The 18,987-nt window shown below is 45.0% G+C and overlaps 1 protein-coding gene across 2 annotated transcripts in view; it reads left to right on the forward strand.

Annotated features, from left to right (window-relative positions):
• The first annotated feature begins 16,200 nt into the window (after nt 1-16,200).
• UBE2E1 (ubiquitin conjugating enzyme E2 E1) overlaps nt 16,201-18,987 on the forward strand; it is a 54,829-nt gene continuing 52,042 nt past the window's right edge. The window contains exons 1-2 of one of the 2 annotated variants that reach the window (XM_034760776.1): nt 16,201-16,479; nt 17,808-17,988. In XM_034760776.1, the coding sequence (XP_034616667.1) occupies nt 17,837-17,988 (152 nt within the window). In that variant the 5' untranslated portion in view covers nt 16,201-16,479; nt 17,808-17,836. Of the gene's footprint in view, nt 16,480-16,744; nt 16,895-17,807; nt 17,989-18,987 lie in introns of those variants that run through there. The other variant, XM_034760775.1, reaches the window with a different exon arrangement.

Below are 18,987 nucleotides of genomic sequence, written 5' to 3' on the forward strand. Positions count from 1 at the left end.
TTTAGAATGATCAAGATATTTATTGTCTGAAGCTTTTTATTCATTGCCCTTAGCACCATAGGAATGTATTAAGGAATCACCTGCCCCATTACTTTCAGAGTTGGGCTAGGATTACAAAAAGCTGACTATAAACTCAAATTGTAGATAGCTGAATGGGTACCAACTCATCTACAAAGTGACTTACTCTATTACCAATGCACTTCTCCATCCTAATCCTCCTCTTAGTCACCATTTGCAGCCCCAAATAAAATCTACCTCCTTTTTTTCCGAGGGGAGGACACAAAGGGAAGGGTCAAGGAGAAATAATTACTTTGCTGAGTTGCCAAGCCACTTGGTTATTAACACTTTGGACTTTCAGTCAGACTCTTGAGGTGAGTGTGAAGGTGAGGGGGCAGAGGAAAAGTGTGCTTCCTTGAGATTAAGGCTTCATTTGTAATAGCCCCATAGTCCTGTTCCTGGAGCAATCCTTTCTTCAGCTGAGAGTTGCCGATGTTTCTGAACCCCAGTGTTGGATTCAAACAAACAAGAACAAAAATACAACTAACTGATCTGCAGATCACTGTTGGAGTTGACCAACACCCACCAAAATACTGTATCATGTATGTATCACCCGCCAGGCTTAAAGTGAGGAGCATATGGAATGCAGTCCCCCTTCTAGTAAAAACAAAGGGAGAGCTTCCCATCCTCTCCCTGACTTTAGAAAGCACTGCCTCCCCCCCCCCCCCAACTCCTCTTCTTCCCTGGCTGATGCAGTGAGAGCTCCCCCTCCTGTTTCAATCTACTTTATAACCATTGCCACCAGCTCCTGGCCACAGATCTCTCTCTCTCTCTCTCTCTCCCCCTCTCCTCCCCCCTTCCCCCCATGCCCTATGGTTCAGCACTGATCATAGGAAAGGAAATGAATAACTCAGATTAATTTGGCTCATGCACTCTCTCACAAGGAGGCCTAGCCTGTGTCAGATAGAAAATTAAAAATACCGTATAATTGGAGGGGCAGCATGGGAGAAGTTTACCCTGCTGCTGTCTGTGCTATACCTGTTTTCTGGATAATTAGGGGACTTCAATCTCCAGGGCTTTCAATCTGGCACCTTTCACCAGCATTAACTTCACTTAATTTCTTAACATATACAGTATAACTGAAAGTCTACATTACTGCATAATGCAGGCTCAACTAAAACACATCTCTAATGGGCTTGCAGGTACTTCTTCCCTTGTATTAGCTCAAATAAAAACCCCTGGTATGAAAAGTAATTAGTAAGATACAGAAGAGTTAGTGACGTTAGACTTTAGCATAACAGGACACTGGGGCTCTCTTTCACTGCTGTCTAAACAGTATAAGATGTAGTCACCTGAAAAGGAAGTTTCCCTGTCTGTTTGGTGATACCTTAGGGCAGTTTCTCTCTGTTGTGGCTGCTGCAGATGCAGCACACAAGCTAGACAACAGGAAATCATGTACAGATGCAAAAACAAAGTTAACAAACTACATGTGAGGTGGTTTGTAGCACCAGGCTTTGCTGCTCCTTCCCCTTTAAACTCAGCAGCTCCTCCTGCTCCATCGACCTCTCTCACTCAGATTCTAGCTACTGCTATTCCACCCCACCCCCACCCCACCTTCCTCTGGGACCATTCCTTACATTGTTGGACCTAAGGGACCTCCAGTCACTCCATCCTAGTAGAAGTCCTCTAGCCTCTAGTAGGCATTTGTATGGGAACCTTAAGGCGGTCTGTACCTTTCCCCCAGGTATTCTCTAAGTTACCTACTCCCGTTGCAGTTACCTAGACCCACTGGAGCTATTCTTGTGTGTAAGTGCTAATGGGCACGGGTAAGGTGACAGAACTGGGCCTGAGTAAAGACTTCACTATTTGGCACATCAGTTTAGTTACCTTCGATGGAAACATTAAGCAGGGACTCTTACGGATGGGCAGGGTTCAACACTCCTGATGCCGTGTAGGAAGAACCACAACTCATGGGATCCTGCTAGAGGTAAAATTCCTTGAGCTAGGCTCAGTCTCCTATAGGTATACTTTATACTACAGAGCTCTGGGTAGATTAGAGTTTGGTTGGAGAAAAGGTACATATACAGATGACCTAAATGTCCCCATACAAATTCTCTTTAGAAGCTGTAGGCCCTCTACTACATTCTCAATACTCCTCCAAGGAGTTGGTTGTGGGGAGGCTCCAGGAAGAGTTATGATCTTGGTGGGAGTGCTGATGGAGAAGCAACAGATCCTGAGTTTAAAGGAGAAGGGGCAAATTGACTCCAGGGAAGTTTGGTCTCAGTAAACACTTTGGGATTTGCACACACACACCCTCACTCACACACACCATTTGATGGGTCTCAGAGGACAAGTCCTGTAATCTGTCATTCAGAAAACTAGTGTGTCAAAAAGTAAAGAAGCTTTAGATTGTACATTAGAGCATTCGTGGTCTGGGTTGATAAAATGGTCTGGCATTGTACGACATTAGCATTTGCCAGAACATAGATGTATTTTAAACAATTGCATCTTTAAATAGGAAATAATGCCAAAACTACAAGAAAATTGTTTGTTCTTTTGCTATCTCTGTATCGTCCTTTGCAATGATTTAGCACACAGACTTGGGGTCTCTCAAGGAGAGAACAGACTTTGACATTGTAAACCTGCCCCAGAAGTACAAAGGAAAAGTGATTTCAGAGAAGTGCACCAGCTGCAGTTTAGTCAGGAAGAGTTTTGTTCAGCCTCGCCCCATCTAGGACTTCTGGGTGTATTGTGTATTTCATGCAGGAGAAGGATGGAGAATAAATACAGAGAGCACTCCTGACATGAAGGAGAAACATGACACATTAAAAAATGTATTTGCTGTAGACGATGCTGAACCTTATCTTGGTACAAAGGATCTTGCTAGCTCTTTAACAGGAGATGAAGTATCTTTCTTTTCAAAGTAAAATCCATATTTCAACATCATTGGGGAATTACAGACAACTTCAAATCATTACACCTTGTCCCTTAGCTCTGGTGTGTTTAGTAGCAAAATTTCCCAGTAAAGCCTAAGAGAGTGAGTCTGAAAGTCTCTCTTAATGGCCTCTTTTCATTCTTTCTCAGAAGCCAGTATTTATTATGGGGCAATCCAACAGGTTGCTGCCAAAGATGTGTAACTGCTCTCTCATATATAAATCAGGGGCAATACTTCAAACCATGTCTCGAAAAAAAGGATCAGATTCAAGGCCATGTGCTGAAACTTGAAATATATGGACTCGGGAAGCTGTGAATCAAATGCTTTACTCTATACTATTATTTATGAATGCTCCCCAAAATCTGCGCCAAATTCTGGCAGAGCACTGTGTGTTTGCATCTCCCATAAAACGCAGGCAGAGCACAGGTAACACAAGGCAGAAGTTTTCCATCAATTCTGCTTCACCCCAAAAAAACCAGAAAGGCCACTACATAGGCCCGCAAAGAATGTGGCCAGAGACAGGGACTGTGGAGCAAGGTGAGATCAGGGGGAAAGATATGCCTGTTGGCTTGGCAAGGCCCTCTAATCATCCCCCTAGCACAGATTATTCTTGCCAGGAGCATGTGTAATCAGGGAGAAGAAGAGGAATCATAGGGTTGCAAGGGCAAAGCAGTGCAGAACAAGGCCATAGCATGTGCAGACAAGCTTGGAATGATACGGTCACTCCCCAGGTGCACCAGAGCTGTACACAGCCTCCCCATTCCAGGGGCAGCTTGCACAATTTAGAGAAGCCTCAACTTTCTAGGATCTATTATGCTGGCTTGGGGATTGCCAGCATGCTCTGACTATGCCCTCCTCCGCTCCTCCTCCGTGCCACAAGCACATCCTGTATGTCAGTGGGACAGAAGAAGTAACAGATGAGAATCCCTCACTCCATGGGAAGCCCAGTTGAGGAAACTTTAAGATATCTTTGTACTACTGGATCAGTGCAAAGGGTTCATAGTGTAAGCCAGGACCATACCCTTAACCGACATCCTAAATTAGATGATTTTGTTGGTCCCAAGAAGTAGTGTATCTTATTACAGTTTCTAAAAATAAGATCAGAGTTTCATCATAGAAATGAGTGCTGGAAAAACCTCTTAGGTAATTTTGTCCATCTCCCAGTATGAAGCTTGGTGTGAAAGGAAAAGCCAAACAGGTATTTTTAGACAGCCTTTGAATTTGAAACCAGATGCTCCAGTTTACCGGTCACCTTAGCCAACTAAGCCTTGGCACCACATTTGCCTCAGAAAAATGAGGGGCAGGGTTTTATTTGCAGGCTGAAGGGAGTTTCTGAGCTGACATTTTGCCAGATTGTGCAGGTATAAAGTTAATTGGCTTGTGTGTAGGTGTGTTTCTTGAGCCTATCTTGTATATTGGCAGCTAAACATTTATCAATCACTATATTCCAAACCCTGAACATTCTGGTTACATTGATATAAACAGGGCTAAGAAATCCTCAGCACAGACCTGAGAAGTGAGGGGTGGGAAGGGAGGGGAAATAAAGGATTGTGTAGAAAATAACAATAGGGAATATGATGAAAAATCTCTTTTAAAGATATCATGTAAACCTGGCCACAAATACAGTTTGTTAGAACAAAATCACCTTGTGCACCTGCTTAATGATTCTTTATTAAACTACCATTCCAGAGGGATAGAGACCAGGACAAAGCATTACAAAAGATTTTCTGTAGCATCTGTATTATTTAAGGTACATGTAAGAGCACCGGGGGGGGGGGGGAGAAGAATAGGCAGCGTGGAATAGAAATGGGACACATGATTTTTGTAAGACTGTGCCAGACTGTTCCATCATTTCATAATTGCCTACGTTATTTCCCATGTTAGTGGATATAAAGGACCTAATTCTACTGGTTGCAATGGAGTTACACCAATGGAAAACTGGTGTAACACAGTTGTGAATCAGTCTCAAAATCTGCTTATACAGCTTACAATGTTATTTGCAGGGTTTACCCTTAAGAAGTATAAGTAAATAGAGAAAAGAAAATTAACTTCTATGCAGCTAAATCATCTTTGGAAAGGTATCAAGGTCAGCTCTTGCTCATTAGTTCTTTTCTGCATTAGCACTGGAAGAACAAAGAGCAGCATTTATTTTATATTCCAAAGATTAACTGAAATGGAGGATGAAACACTGAAATTGAATTAGTAAATTATTAACCAATTTCTATGAAATAAGAAATAATCTATTACAGATTCCTCCCCCCTGACATCCCACTCCACTATAGAGATTTGTCTTATGCATTTGTTTTTAGGAAATAAGGCAGAAGGAATAAGGGGAAACAGACTAGAGGCAATCCATCAAGTCAGCTCCTAAGACATTAATAATGAAGCCCTTTGAACTTAGCAAATCTTCCAGATATCTCTCTTAACTGCTTCCTCACAAATTCTCCCTGTGTTCCTGCTTTATCTAGTGGCCTCTTTTTAATTTTTGCCCTCGTGTTATTAAAAATGCCCCCATTATAATCTCTTGGCACAGGAACATGCAGTACACTCAGTGATCGGTGGCCAGGGCTCCAAATGTTTTTATCAGCTTCGTACTGCTATTCTTGCTGTGCTTGAACATAAAAATTGATGGCACTAAATGACATGTTTCAGTGTTCAGATGCTCTTTGTGATTTCACACCTTGAGAACACAAAAATCAACCAGATGGATTCAACAGCAAAACCCTAACCAGCAATATTTCCTTATTCTAATTCCTTCAGAGCCCTTTTCCTTAAAAGAAAAAATGATGGTCATTGTGTTTTATGGTCAAAGTTGACAAGCCCACTTGATGTGATCACCACTGATATAAGCAAAAAGCAGCTTTCCCTCTGGTACCTTCCGGCTTGTTTAAGTCTGCTGCAACACAGAACAAATGTTATACATAAACCTATTTAATAGATGGGGCTGAATTCTGTCCTGGCAGGCGCAGTGATAGGGTGCAAAGATGTTGACTGGTGTGGCTTCTGCTGCAGGAAATCCTACTAGGCAGGACAGGATTTCTCGCCATATTTTGGAAGGAGTGCATGGCACTCTTTCTACGAGCATGGTGTTCTTGGCTGTACTGCTGGATAGAGCTTGCTGCTGAGGGCAGTGTACATGCCAGGCAGTGAACATGCCCACCAGCTGGAGGGCTAGACAGGCACCCAGACCTGCAGACCACAACCCAGCGTAGGCTCAGTACACAGGCCAGCACTCAAAGTACTAGGGAAGAGATTTTGCTCTGCTCTTTGTGCAGGAGCCAGAGGTTCGCTGTGTGCCTTTTCCCCTCCCCCTTCTCACTACAGTGCCACAGAGGGCAGGATTTAGTTTATAGAGTTTACTTTCCTGATTTATAATTCTATATAAACAAACACACCCATAGACAAATAACATATCAAACCCAAAATGTATTAGAATTGTGAACTGTGCCTACAACCTTGGCAATAGGGAAGTAAAATTTTGCAAAAGATTGAGTAAATTAACACCTACAAAGGTACTGTAAACTGATCTATTGGCCTTCAGTCTGATCTCACTTTATACCAGTATAAATCAGGAGTAACACACTGAAATCAATGGAATTACATCAGTGCACGAGCAGAATCCATCTCCCTGCTTTTTTTTTTTTTACAGTGCTTGCTAATCCCACCACAGCAAAGAAACTGAAAAATCTATATATGAGAAGTCCATTGGCCAGGTTGTCTTATTGTGAAACCTACAGTATATCCCAATCTTATAAAAATCACTCAAGCGTGATGCCTTCCCCCATCTCGGATAAGAGAGAGAAAGGGCTGCCAATGGTACAGACACTATGAGACAGGGAAATAATATTTCACAACAGAAAAAAGAATACACAAACTCAGTGGAGATCAAGGCATTTAAATTGAAGATTCCTATAATATCCAAATAATGTGGCTGCAACATGGGAGATGGATGCAAACCAGAGCTGGGAAATGAAAGCTCCAACAGCAGGCTCTTGATGACAATTCTGGGAGTGGTGAAAACAGTAAAATCTTTAAAATAATGCTGTTCCACACCAATAATCCTACCCTATTCATGGGCCTGATCCAAAGCATATTGAAATGAGTGGAAAGGTTCTCATTGACTTCAATGATCTGTGGATCAGGCCCCAAGAGTCTAAATAAAAGGTAAACCAATGAAATACTATGTGAATAAATTAATCAAAACTGCAATTATTCAGTGTTGTCTGCTGTTTCCTAGACCGAAGGTTATGTATCACTCAGTGCACTGTGTGGCACTGGGTAGGCTTGTATGATTGCTGTGCTCCTGAGACTCTCAAAAAATCTGATGTAGATCTTGTGAGGTTATCTTACTCAGCAAATATTTTAAATAAATAAATGTGGCAGGGCTTGAAAGGAATGTATTAGTTCACTTCTATGTTATTCATAAAATCCTGACTTTCCCTTCAAGCCAAGTTCTAGGAAAACTGCAAAATTCCATTTCAATCTTATCTGTTTTCCAAAAATAACATCTTAAACATATGCCGCTTGGAACAATCTGCCACCCTAAAGATTTATTTTAAGGGAAGGCACACCTAGAACTAAATAAACTCTGAGATTTGAAATTTAAATCTCAGCTTTGAGAAGAACATAAGACTCCACATAGATAATTATGTGCAAATCTGATTAACAGCAAGTTAAAAAGAATCTGTCTGTGCCCTCCTGAATATGCACGCCCTCGGGAAGAAAGAACCATTGATATCCATTTCTCAATATTATTTTTTCATCCACAGTTTTGCAGAAAAAACTCTTCAAGGGCTTGCTATCATTGTCACCCAAAGCCAGGAAGAAGTACAATTTTACTGACATCCTGGGACGCCAAATACTGAGTTAGAAAGGAATGCTGTCCTGATATTCTTTAAATATTTACAAGTGACTGGCTTCTTACCTGCACACTTGCCTTTGGATGGTAAATGGCTTACTGAATTCAGTCCTGTATATTCTTTTCTGATTTATATTGTTCAAAGGGGAAGTCAAAAATCCCCAAATAGGACCTAGATTCCTTTTATTATATTATTATTTGTATTGCAATAGCACTCACGAGCCCAGTCAGTTCCACATCACCTGCAGTTCTCAAACTGTGATCTGTGGGCCACTGGTGATCTGCAGAAGACTTGCAGCTGGTCTATGGAGAGCCAGCTGACCCATCCTCCTTATTTCCAGATGCTTCTACAGGCATCCAGGATCTGTTGTCATTGCAAAGAAAAGATGGTAGGCCTGAAAAAGAATCAGGAAGAGAAACTAGTCTCACTGGACTCGGCTACAGAGGAGAAGGAGAGAAATCAGGAGCTGCCACCCACCGCTGGAAGATGACTGTCCAGGACAGCAGGGAACTGGGGAAATGAGACAATTGGGCTGTAAGACCTAGCAAAGATGGTGAGAAAAGGACCAGCTATCTGGGCACATCCAGAGGTCGTCCATGAGAAAATCTTTCTATAAAAATTTAGTTCATACTATAAATATTTTTCAGAGCCTCTGGCCTAGGCTGAGAAAAATGGATGATAGCTTCAAGGAGTCTTTGCAAAGTCCAGAATCACCAACCTATTTTTTGTTTTATATAGTAGGATGCCTTTTGTGTTGGTTACTGACGTATTGTGGAAACTAAATAGCAAATAGGTATCTAATGTCAAGTTTGGATAATGGTTGGAAATAAGATGCCTATTCTATGCCTCTATCCGCCAAGAAAAACAATTTAGTCTTACAATGGTTGTTCCTTGAGAGTACAACATCAGGGATCTGTAAAATTCTGAGAGCTTCTATTATTTTCTTTTGAAGAGCTCTGTAATAATGAGGAGGTCTAAAGAGAGAAACTGTTGGAGTTGAAGACAATTAAATCTTGAACTCTAGTCAAGCCACAAAGTGACCTTGCCCTGAAGACTTCTCTCTTTTCAAGAAGAATCTTTATCAGCAGAGAAGGCAGAGTAGGTTGAAAGAGTCAGCTGAAATCCTCAGTAAATGTGTCCTTTGAGAAGGAAGGACATGTGATTTTTTTCTCATTCACAAACCTGAGAAATTGAAAAAGAAGAGAAACATCTACATTTTTGACCAGAAAGTATAACCTAGAACCACTGTCCTATCAAAATAAGAAAACTTTCTAGTACTGCTGTTTGAGCCAGCGAGAAATCTAATGAAACACCACATTAGAAGGTGCATTAGAAGGTAAGCACAGGACACATAAATGGTCTCTTACTGTTCTGTTGCCAGTCAGGAGCCGCTTTAGGCCTAGTCTGCACAAGAAATGGTTTGCTGGTATAGCTGTACTAGCAAACCCCACTAATGTAGACACAGCTTTATCCTGACAAAAGAGTGCTTTTGCTGGTACAGCTTATAGCAGCTCCCCAAGCGAAAGAAACTATACTGGCAAAATCACTTCTTTGCTGATATAACTGTGTCTCCACTAGGGTTTTGCTAATATAGAAATGACATTAAAAAAACACCCCTAACCAACATTACAATATCAGTAAAAGTTTCTAGTGTAGACCTGGCCTTGGAGTGCCATCATCACCACTGGCCAATCCCAGAGCCATTGGTGCCAAATCAAAAAACATGGATGGACTTAAATGTCTAGCTGTAACTTCATGCAACTTTTCAGAAGAGAGACAAAAGCAGTAGGTTCTCTGAAAAGTTTGACCCATTGCATCCCAGAAGTCCAGTTGCCTGAGCTGACATTGGCCCAGGCCTTTTACCTCTTCAAGGGCTATTGGAACCTGAGCTGCCATAGTACTGGGAATCCTGTCACCTGAGCTGTCATAATCACACTACTCCAGTGATTCCCACCATCAGACCTGCTTCAGCCTCAGGTCCTGACACCACAGCCCAGGAATGGTATGTATTTTTCTGAGCCTGGAAAAGCAGAGCTGCTGAAGAGATGAACAACTGGGTAGTCGTACCTGTAAACTTTCTGCACCTGTCTGAGAGGAGACAGGAACAGTACCCAGAGAAGGAAGCGCAGCTAGCCCAGAGCTAGAGGAGAAGAAAGCAAAGTGCCTGGAGCATAGCTGGGCAAGAAGCGCATTTAGAACAAGCCCATGCAGCCAGCAGAGACAGAGATAGGGGGAACAGAGCCAGCCACCCTGAAGCTTCTAGGGTCATCCTAGCTGGGACAAGCCCCCAGAAAGCCCAGAGAACACTCAGGGAAGAGAGGCAGCAAAGTCTCAGGAATACCATATCCAACCAGTCCAAAAAGAGAATGGCAGTCGGGTCATTCTGGGGTTATGGGTGGAGCCTAGCACTATCACCTTTTGCTTTCAATTTGACCCCTGGTGAATATCAGTATCTCCGTTTTACATGCAGGAAAACTGAGGAACAGAGAAATGAAGTGACTTAACAGTGGGAGAGCTAGGAAAAGAACATCATGCCTCTCAGTCCTGTGCCCTATCTGCTGTCTATAGATCTGGCAGATTGATAGCACATTGGAGCATTGCATCTTCAGGGTGATAAAGACTTCTGGAAACAGAGCTCATGAAACCTCTGACAATGCTGTAGGGTTGAATTGAACTCAGAATTCTTGGTCCTTTAGTTACCGAAGTGGACCAGGATATGTTGCAGGAGGAACTCTATGAAGAGAGGAACTTCCAGGTAGATCATTCTCCAGTTCTCTGCTTTTGCTGATGGGATGAAATTCTGGCCTCGCTGTAGTCAATGGGAGTTTGGCTAAAACTTCATTGGTACCAGAATTTTACCCAAGGCATCTGGTGTCTCTCTGCTGAGACTACAGTCTCTCAGCTCACTCTGTTGATGCATCCTTTTAGCCAGATCTCCTGATTGCTGTCAGGACTAGCCTTAAACCCAGAGAAAGTGGCCACTTGGCACTCATGCTTTGGGAGCCCTACAATGACACATCAACTTTTCAGTTCATCAACTAGCCCAGTCTGAGCTGTGGCAGTCGGATAAGAGGAGAGGGAACAACTCATTACAGACCCCTCCCTGCTACAGAAAAGGAGGAAACTCCAATGCTCCATAGAGAGAATCTCACTGCCAAGGAAGTTACTGTAAATAGAGATGGGATGCATAAGTAATTAAGGGAAGGTAGCTGTGGGCAGGAAGCCCCAATATAAACATGTAAATTCCCCACCCCCATCTCATGGAACTCAGCGCTTACATTTTCTCTGTGTAAGCTTCTAATCTGAATCTAGTTGCTTCCCTTCTGGACCCTATACAGAGTTTCAGCCTAACTTATTTAGGATAAGGATGCAGCCATGGGTCTTTAAATAGCCTGATTTATCTTCACTGTCTAGCCCACTGGTTTTCAAACTTTTTGTATTGGTGACTCTTTTCACACATAGAATCATAGAATATCAGGGTGGAAGGGACCTCAGGAGGTCATCTAGTCCAACCCCCTGCTCCAAACAGGACCAATCCCCAGACAGATTTTTGCCCCAGATCCCTAAATGGCCTCCTCAAGGATTGAGCTCACAACCTTGGGTTTAGCAGGCCAATGCTCACTGACCAAAATATGTTATTGTTTCAGTACACACAGTTGCAGTATTAACTTCTATGAGATTAAGTGAATGGGAAACACAAGGAGAACACACAACAAGTTTATTTTTGGACATAAGGCAGGCCTGAATGCCTTTTAATTTTCCTGACATATTGGATCCATTATCAAATCCTTGACCTCTACAGTCATCAAGTGGAATTCTATGGTGCTTCACACTGGCAATTAGCATTTCGCCTATCTGTTCTCCACCTTTTTGATCAAAGTTGATGAACTCAAGAAATCCTTCTTGAATGTTAAATGCATCACTATCTTGGTCCTGAACTACAAACATGAATATCAACACACTTTGTTCATGGTGAGAGGCATCAGGGTAGCATCACGAATGATAGAATAATAGATGGCTTTTTCTCTCTCTCTGCAAGAATGGCCTTCTGCAGGCTTTTACTACATAATTCAATACATTCATTCTAGCTCCCACAAGAGGTAATGTGCCTATTTTTGCATTATTCTACCCTCTACCTGCTTCTGTTTGACTTTAACCAAATAGTCACAAATTATGCTGTCATAATGAGCTAGTAATTCAAGAGTTTCAAAAAATTTGCTGTTGTGTGGATCACCAATATCTCCTTGGAACGCTAAGCCTCCTGAAGCAAGAAGTAAGGTAACAGTCAGCATTTTTTCCAATATTGCTCTCTATCTTGCAGGTTCTGTTAATATTTGTTTTTGAATTTCACTGTCTACTCCCCATCTATCTGACAGTGACTGCTCTAATTCCTTCCACTGGCAGTAGCAAGTTTTATGTTCTATGCTGTTTTCATGTTCAGGGAGTTTATTATATAGTTTTCACCATTTTTTCACACTTGGTGACTATTCTTAACTATTTGCCAGTGTACTGCATTGTTTTATTTGTCTTTCCCTTCAGAAAATAGCCAACATAAAAAGCAATATGGTGCTTTGTTCATAGCACTCCAAACAAGCCAGTCTCTTGGAGTCTTTTCTCTGGTGTTGGACATCTGACATTTGAGAAGAAATTCAGGAAAATTAGTCCATGAACATCTTTTGTCATTGACTTCTCTAGCTTCCACATTTCTTCAAAATTCAGAACACCAGATAGAATATTTTTTGTTACAGAATTTGTAATGTGTTTAGGCCACAATCCTGGATCTTTTAAAAAGTAAGTAATGTAGCACAACTCTCTCCTGCTTCTTGCTAACCTTCCTCTGAGTCTAGTGACACTGGTGGTGGTATTACTGGACTGTCTTTGAAGTTATTAGATTGGAATCACATGATTAATCTGGCTGCTTTTCTTCATCAATTTCCACAGTCTCCAGATTGAAATCACCTTCCTCTTGTTTATCCAGTTCCCCAGTTTGTGCATTGCTTGAGCCAGATTATTGGGAGGCCTTATCTGTCTAGAAAAATTGGTGGATTGACTGGCATCCTTTTGCTTCTTTTTCCCCCTTTCTTTAAGCTCCTGACGTTTCCGTCTGCCTGATTTGAATTTATAGCCAGACATGGCAGTATGGCACATATATTAATTATACCTCAGTGACAAATGCCCTCTTGGCATCCTGGAGGTACTGTCCCCTATCCCTAGGATCTGGTCTCAGCCCTTCTAGGCACCCTGGAGGACCAGCTCACTTTTTTGGAATGTTGCTTCTGTTCTAACACTGCTTCTGGTTGGCTCAGGTAAATCTTGCAAGATCTTGCGAGATCAGTATGCCACACAGATAGATGGGTACAAACTCAGAGATGGTATAAAATAACATTTATTCAAACTCAGAAGTCCACAGTTTACCTTGAATTTTTATCCCCTGGTGATGGGCTTGTGGCCTTCTGGCTGGCCCCTTGGACTAGGCCCTGGTAAATTGTACCCCTTCCCCCGCCTTTACTTGCCTTCTAACATAAGGGGCATCCCTTAAAATGAGGGGCAGTTGAACAGTAGTTCCCTCCAACTTGTCAATGGAAAAGAAGAGAGAAAAGATGAAAGGGAAAAAAGGGAGGGGGAGAATACAGAGATATAGGAAAATATGGGGATTGGGAGGAGAGAGACAAAGAGAAAAGATGGCTCTGACTATTGTACCCCCTCTGAGTCAATAACTATTGGGTATAGATGGTGAGTGCTAAATTCCACCACATGGCCCCAGTCATATGGCACTGATTGGTTACAAAAAGTTTTATCTCTGCCACATGGGTGGCATCAGTATCCACAGGCAACTGTGATTTCAGCTGGTCCAAATGCTGCTCTTGCTGAGTAAAGTCCTCAAAGAGCCTACTAAAGAAGTGGAGGATTTTCCATATCTAGCCAACCCTTTATTTATTAACTTAACATTTTGATCACAAGTAAGTGCTTGTTAAAAGAACTGTCAATGACGAGCTAGTTCGCCTCCAGTGTCATTTCCACATCAGCTGCTCCTGTATGACATAAAAACCTCTGGAGAGTATAAACTGTCCATGAATAAATTTACATTGGAAATTAAAAGAAGGTTTTTAACCATCAGAAGAGTGAGGTTCCAGTAAGAATGGGGGTGGGGGTGGGACAAACTAATTAGTATTAAGGTAGAGATAGATAAATTTATGAATGGGATTGTTTGATGGGGTTGCCTGTGGTGATGCAGGGAGGGGGAGCAGCCCAGGGGGTCCCTTCTGGTTCATGTCTTATGTTCCTAAAATTTCATGCTTCAGGGCTTCATCTGGTCACCTGTAGGGTAAGGAAGGAATACATTTTCCTCCAATGTATTCTGGTTTTTTTTATGGCTGTGGCTATGGATGGGGTAGGCTGATGTTCTGAGGTGGTACTGAGACTTCTCCTTCCCAGGTGCTCAACTGGTGAGTCTGGTTCACATGCACAGGGACAAATTAATTCAAGGTCAGGGACAAATTTTCCCCAGATCATGTTTGCCATGTCCTTAGCGTTTTTTTCACCTTCCTCTGTAGGATGGGGTACAGGTCACTTGCTAGGATCTCACTTAATTCCCTGCTATTGCAAAGGTCTTGAGCACTAGTGGCACCTTGGCCCTTTTTGTTCTCTGGCTGTGGCACACAACAGTTTAGTGTCCTGAGGGCTATAATACTTTGGTCTCATTCTGGTTGTTGTGCTTGTTGTGGATGTGGTGGGGTTGCATTTAGTTCCCTGCAATGTGCAGGAAGTCAGACTAGATGATCTGGTAGTCCCTCTGGCCTTAAACTCTATGACTCTACAACTGTCAAGAAAATTCAACTTTTCTTTATGTTGGGGCCTCAAAGAGGCAGGATTCCTGCCAAAGTGACTATAGGTCTGAGAGTTAGGGTTGAATGAAGAAAAGAGCTGGACAATGGAATTTATGAGATGCATGTGTCATAAACTGGCCTGAGACCTTCATCACCTAAAGCACAGATCACTTATCCCTTGAGCTAAAAGAAGAGTTACTTCATCTGTCCCATAGTTTTGGACTCTGGAACTGAAGGGGCCAGCCACTAGAGGGAGACATGACCACATGCAGTCCTGTATTACATGCCTTCCCTGTTAGATATTATCACATGCTACCCCTGTTAGATGTGTTTATAGTGAGAGTCTGAGATACAGGAGTAAAAACTTCCATCTGGACAGCCATTTTGGAGGGAATCATGGATTCAGACACAGTGGAGAACATCTTTAGTTCAGGATGCTCTTTAGCTTTTGGTACTGAAATTCCAGAGTTCAGTCCCCAGTGACAGCCATGGTAAGTGACTATGTATGCAGCTGTGATGGGTTACACAAGGTCATATGCAGGGGCGGCTCCAGGCATCAGCGCATGCCTGGGGCGGCAAGCCGTGGGGGGCGCCCTGCCGTTCGCCATGAGGTCAGCAGTCAGGCTGCCTTTGGCAGGTCTGCCCGTCCCGCGGTTTCAGAGGCAATTTGGCGGTGGGTACTCCGAAGGCGCGGGACTGGCAGACCTCCCACAGGCATGCTGCCGAATCCGCATTACCAGCGGATCTCCCGCAGGTGCGCTGCCGAAAGCCGCCTGACTGCCATGCTTGGGGCGGCAAAATACATAGAGCTGCCCCTGGTCATATGATTAAAACATGAGATTGGAAGCCTATTTTTTAGAAGTACTGAACACCCAAACTCAATAGGAAGTCAACAGAGCTGACTTGTTGAGCTAAAGTGTTGAGTACCCCTGAAAATTCTGGGAGATTAGACAACTAGGTTCTTTTCCTCTCATTCACAAAGCATAAATTGGTGGTAATAACCATATGTACTGTACTTTGCAGGTGTGTTGTGCAGTTGGATTCATTGAGATCCTCAGTTGCAAGGAGTGATAGAAATGCAAAGTACTATTAATTATTATGATGCACAGTAGTGATAGTCTAGTGGCTGGGAAAACAAAGAGTATGTCACATAGTTTGCTGTCTGATCCCTTGATATACTTTTGGAAACTGAAGGCAGTGAGCCACATTCAGCCCTGGTGTTAACCCGTTGAAGTCAATGGGGGTAACAACATGAATGAATTTGGTGCAGCATTTCCATTGAGATCTATGGCACTATGCCTTGGCCCATAGAAAAGTGACTGATTGTGCTGGCTTCTTATGGGAAAAGTACGGTGGGTCACTACTGTAGTGAGATGTCATTTTTCTTTACGGCTGTGCCAAAAGCTCAACGGCAAAGGTTTTGCAGGAACAGAAGAAGGAAAAAAAGCCATTGACGATGCAGCACAATCTAGCCCAACTTTATTTAATGCGGCGCTTTCCATACCAATTAGGCTCCCCAGCTGGTGGACTTCACCATTGCGGATTCCTGATCCATTCCCCCATCCAACCTGCTTTTCCTTCCTGTAGCTGGCCAGCCGGAGCCCAGCCTGCTGCCGTCTCCCCGCAGGAGCTGCTGACATCACAAGCGGCCCTTCCTTTTGTGTGTTCCTGAGCGCACCGGGGGCTGCGTGGGGACAATGGAATCCTGAACTCGGGGCGCGGGCAAGTGGGAAGCTGCTGCTGAGGATGAGTCAAGGCTGAGCCCGGGGAGGGGAGGGGAGAAGCTGCTGCTGCTTGAGGGCTGGAACAGGTGAGAGACGGGGAGGAAGCTGCTGCTGCTCCTGCTCTAGGGCTGAGCCAGGTGAGAAGTTGTTGCTGCTGCGGAAGGGATGGAGGGGGGCTGTTTTGGGGCCAGGCGAGCCGGGGTGGGAATGGGCAGCAGCCCGGCTCAAGCCGTCAGCTGCTCCCTCTGCCCCCTAGGACCGGGGCAGGGAGCTGAGCCTCGGACCCTCTTGATTCTGCCCCCCGGCAGGGCACTCGGCAGAGGAGCCTCCAGCTGCGGCCCCACAAGGCTGGGGCTCCCGTGGCGCCTGCCCCCTGGGGGCGAGTGCGGCCGGTTCCCCCCAGCCCGGCTCGCCGAGGGGCCGGGGAGGAGCGGGGCAGCCATTGCCTGGGTAAGAGTTGCTGTTGCAGCACTTCCGCTTCTCTCCCAGCAAGAGACACGAGTGGCCAGGCCCAGCCGCGCCGCGGAGGAGCCGCCAGACACAAAGGGAGAGGTACGGAGCGGGGCTCCTCTCCCCGCAGGGCACCCCCCGGCCAGGCCAGAGCCGCCGGCCCGCGCAGCGCGACCACGGGCAGGGGGCCGGCAGGTATCGCCCCCTCCCCGCAGGGCCCGCACCGGGGGGGGGGGGCAATTCTCCCTATCAGGGAGCAGAGCAGCTCTTTCCTGGAGGTGTGCCCCGTGCACGTACTCTTCCCCCCCCCCTCCGGTTCTGCTTCCCCCCCGGCCCTGCTCTCCTCAGCCCCTCCCCCCCGGTCCTGCTCCCCCCCATCTCTCCCCATCCCTACCCCCCGGCCCTGCTCTCCCCCTCCCCTCCCCCCTGCTCTCCCCATCCCCCCCCTCGGCTCTGCTCCTCCCCATCCCCCCACCCCCGCGGGGACCGCCACCCCTCCTCCATTTCGCCCCCGTGGACACCGCTATCTTTCCCTCCCTTGGCCCCAGCAGGCACTGATTTCCACTCTCCCACCTTCCTTGCCTTCTGTGGGCACTGATCTCCCACCCATACCTAGGCATTGGTACCCCCCACACACCCTGCCTATCCCTCATCTGCTGCAGGCACTGATCTCCTCCTCCCCCCCCCNAGCTTCTCTGAACCTTGCAGCCTCCTTCTTCCCAGTCCCTGTTCTCTCAGCCTGCCCCCCCCTCTTCTGTTCTCATTGAAAGGAGACATTCAAGTCCCTCCCCTCCCCCAGTGTTACTGGTGCAGGGAGAAGCTGCTGCTCCTCCTGCTCAGACCATTTCTGTTCAGGGTGCCTGTCTGCGAAGGCGGGAGGGAGAGAGAGAGAGACAGGCCCTGTCTAAAAAGAGTGCGACCCAAACACCCTTTGCCTGTGAGACTGTGGTGGGTTCCTTTCACTGTGCATGCGTTCATTGTTTGTTCCCCACATCCTGTGGTGTCTCCTCTCCAGGTTTGGGTTGTGTGGTGGGGGGGGTCGCTATGTCGGATGACGATTCGAGGGCCAGCACCAGCTCCTCCTCATCTTCATCCTCCAACCAACAGACTGAGAAAGAGACAAACACCCCTAAGAAGAAGGAAAGCAAAGTCAGCATGAGTAAAAACTCCAAGCTTCTCTCCACCAGCGCCAAGAGGTGAGACTGTCTGCAGCCAGACACCGTGTCACTGTTGTCTCTCTGCGCCTCTGTCTCTCTGCTTATATGGCCCTCTGTATCTGCCCCATTGCTGCTGTTCCTCCTCCCCTCCACTGAGTGTTAACCATTTCTATTCCTCATTACTGGCATTTACCTTCAATCTCTCCACAGAAATTTACCGTTGTCCCCATCTTCCCTTTTTCACTAGCTGCACTTAGCAAGAAGCTTCCCCCAAACATTACCGTTCCCCGTCTCCTCCTCACCATCTGCACTCAGCACCGTTCGTCCCCACTGAGATTACTGCTCTCCTCAGCACCTGGCTTTAGAGCCAGATCTCTGTAGGGATTAAAGCCTATGAGCTTAATCCCTGCTCTACTACTGAAGCTATGTGGCCTTGAGGAAGTCATTTAATTTCTCCATCGGTTTCCCCATTTGTAAAATGGGAGTGATGATGATAACACATAACTCAGAGGGGTGTTGTGAGGATTAATTAAGTAATGTTTGCTTTGATCTTGTATGATGACAGATGTCATAAATGCAAACAGTTGTTACCTAGTGCCAGCCCTCCCCACTAAATGCATTACTACTTCCCTATCTCCTTCCGACCTGCATTAAGGGCTTGTGTACCTGAGGAATTGCTGTTCCAGAACAGCTCTCCAGGTGGACAGTCTTTTCTAAAATGAAAGGGACTTTATTGTGAAATAATTACGCTGCTTAAATTATACCAGAATAATTTTTCTGGAATAGCTATGCTAGTCAATATCCCCCAAGTAGACAAGCCCTTAGAGCCAACTCACTTCCAAAACATTACTGCTGCCCTACCTGAGCCATTCTCCATGTCACCTGAATTCAGCACCATCCCACTCCAAAAAAGCTCACCTAGCTGAGAATGAAGCTTCCAAGTAAGCTTTCATTACTCCATCAGTAAGAACAATAATCCGTCTGGCTGGTCATTGAAAAGCTTTGCAATGCACTACCAAAAGCCCGCGATCTGTACAT

This window comes from Trachemys scripta, chromosome 2 (assembly GCF_013100865.1).
Source record: "Trachemys scripta elegans isolate TJP31775 chromosome 2, CAS_Tse_1.0, whole genome shotgun sequence".
NCBI classification, from domain to species: Eukaryota; Metazoa; Chordata; order Testudines; family Emydidae; genus Trachemys; species Trachemys scripta.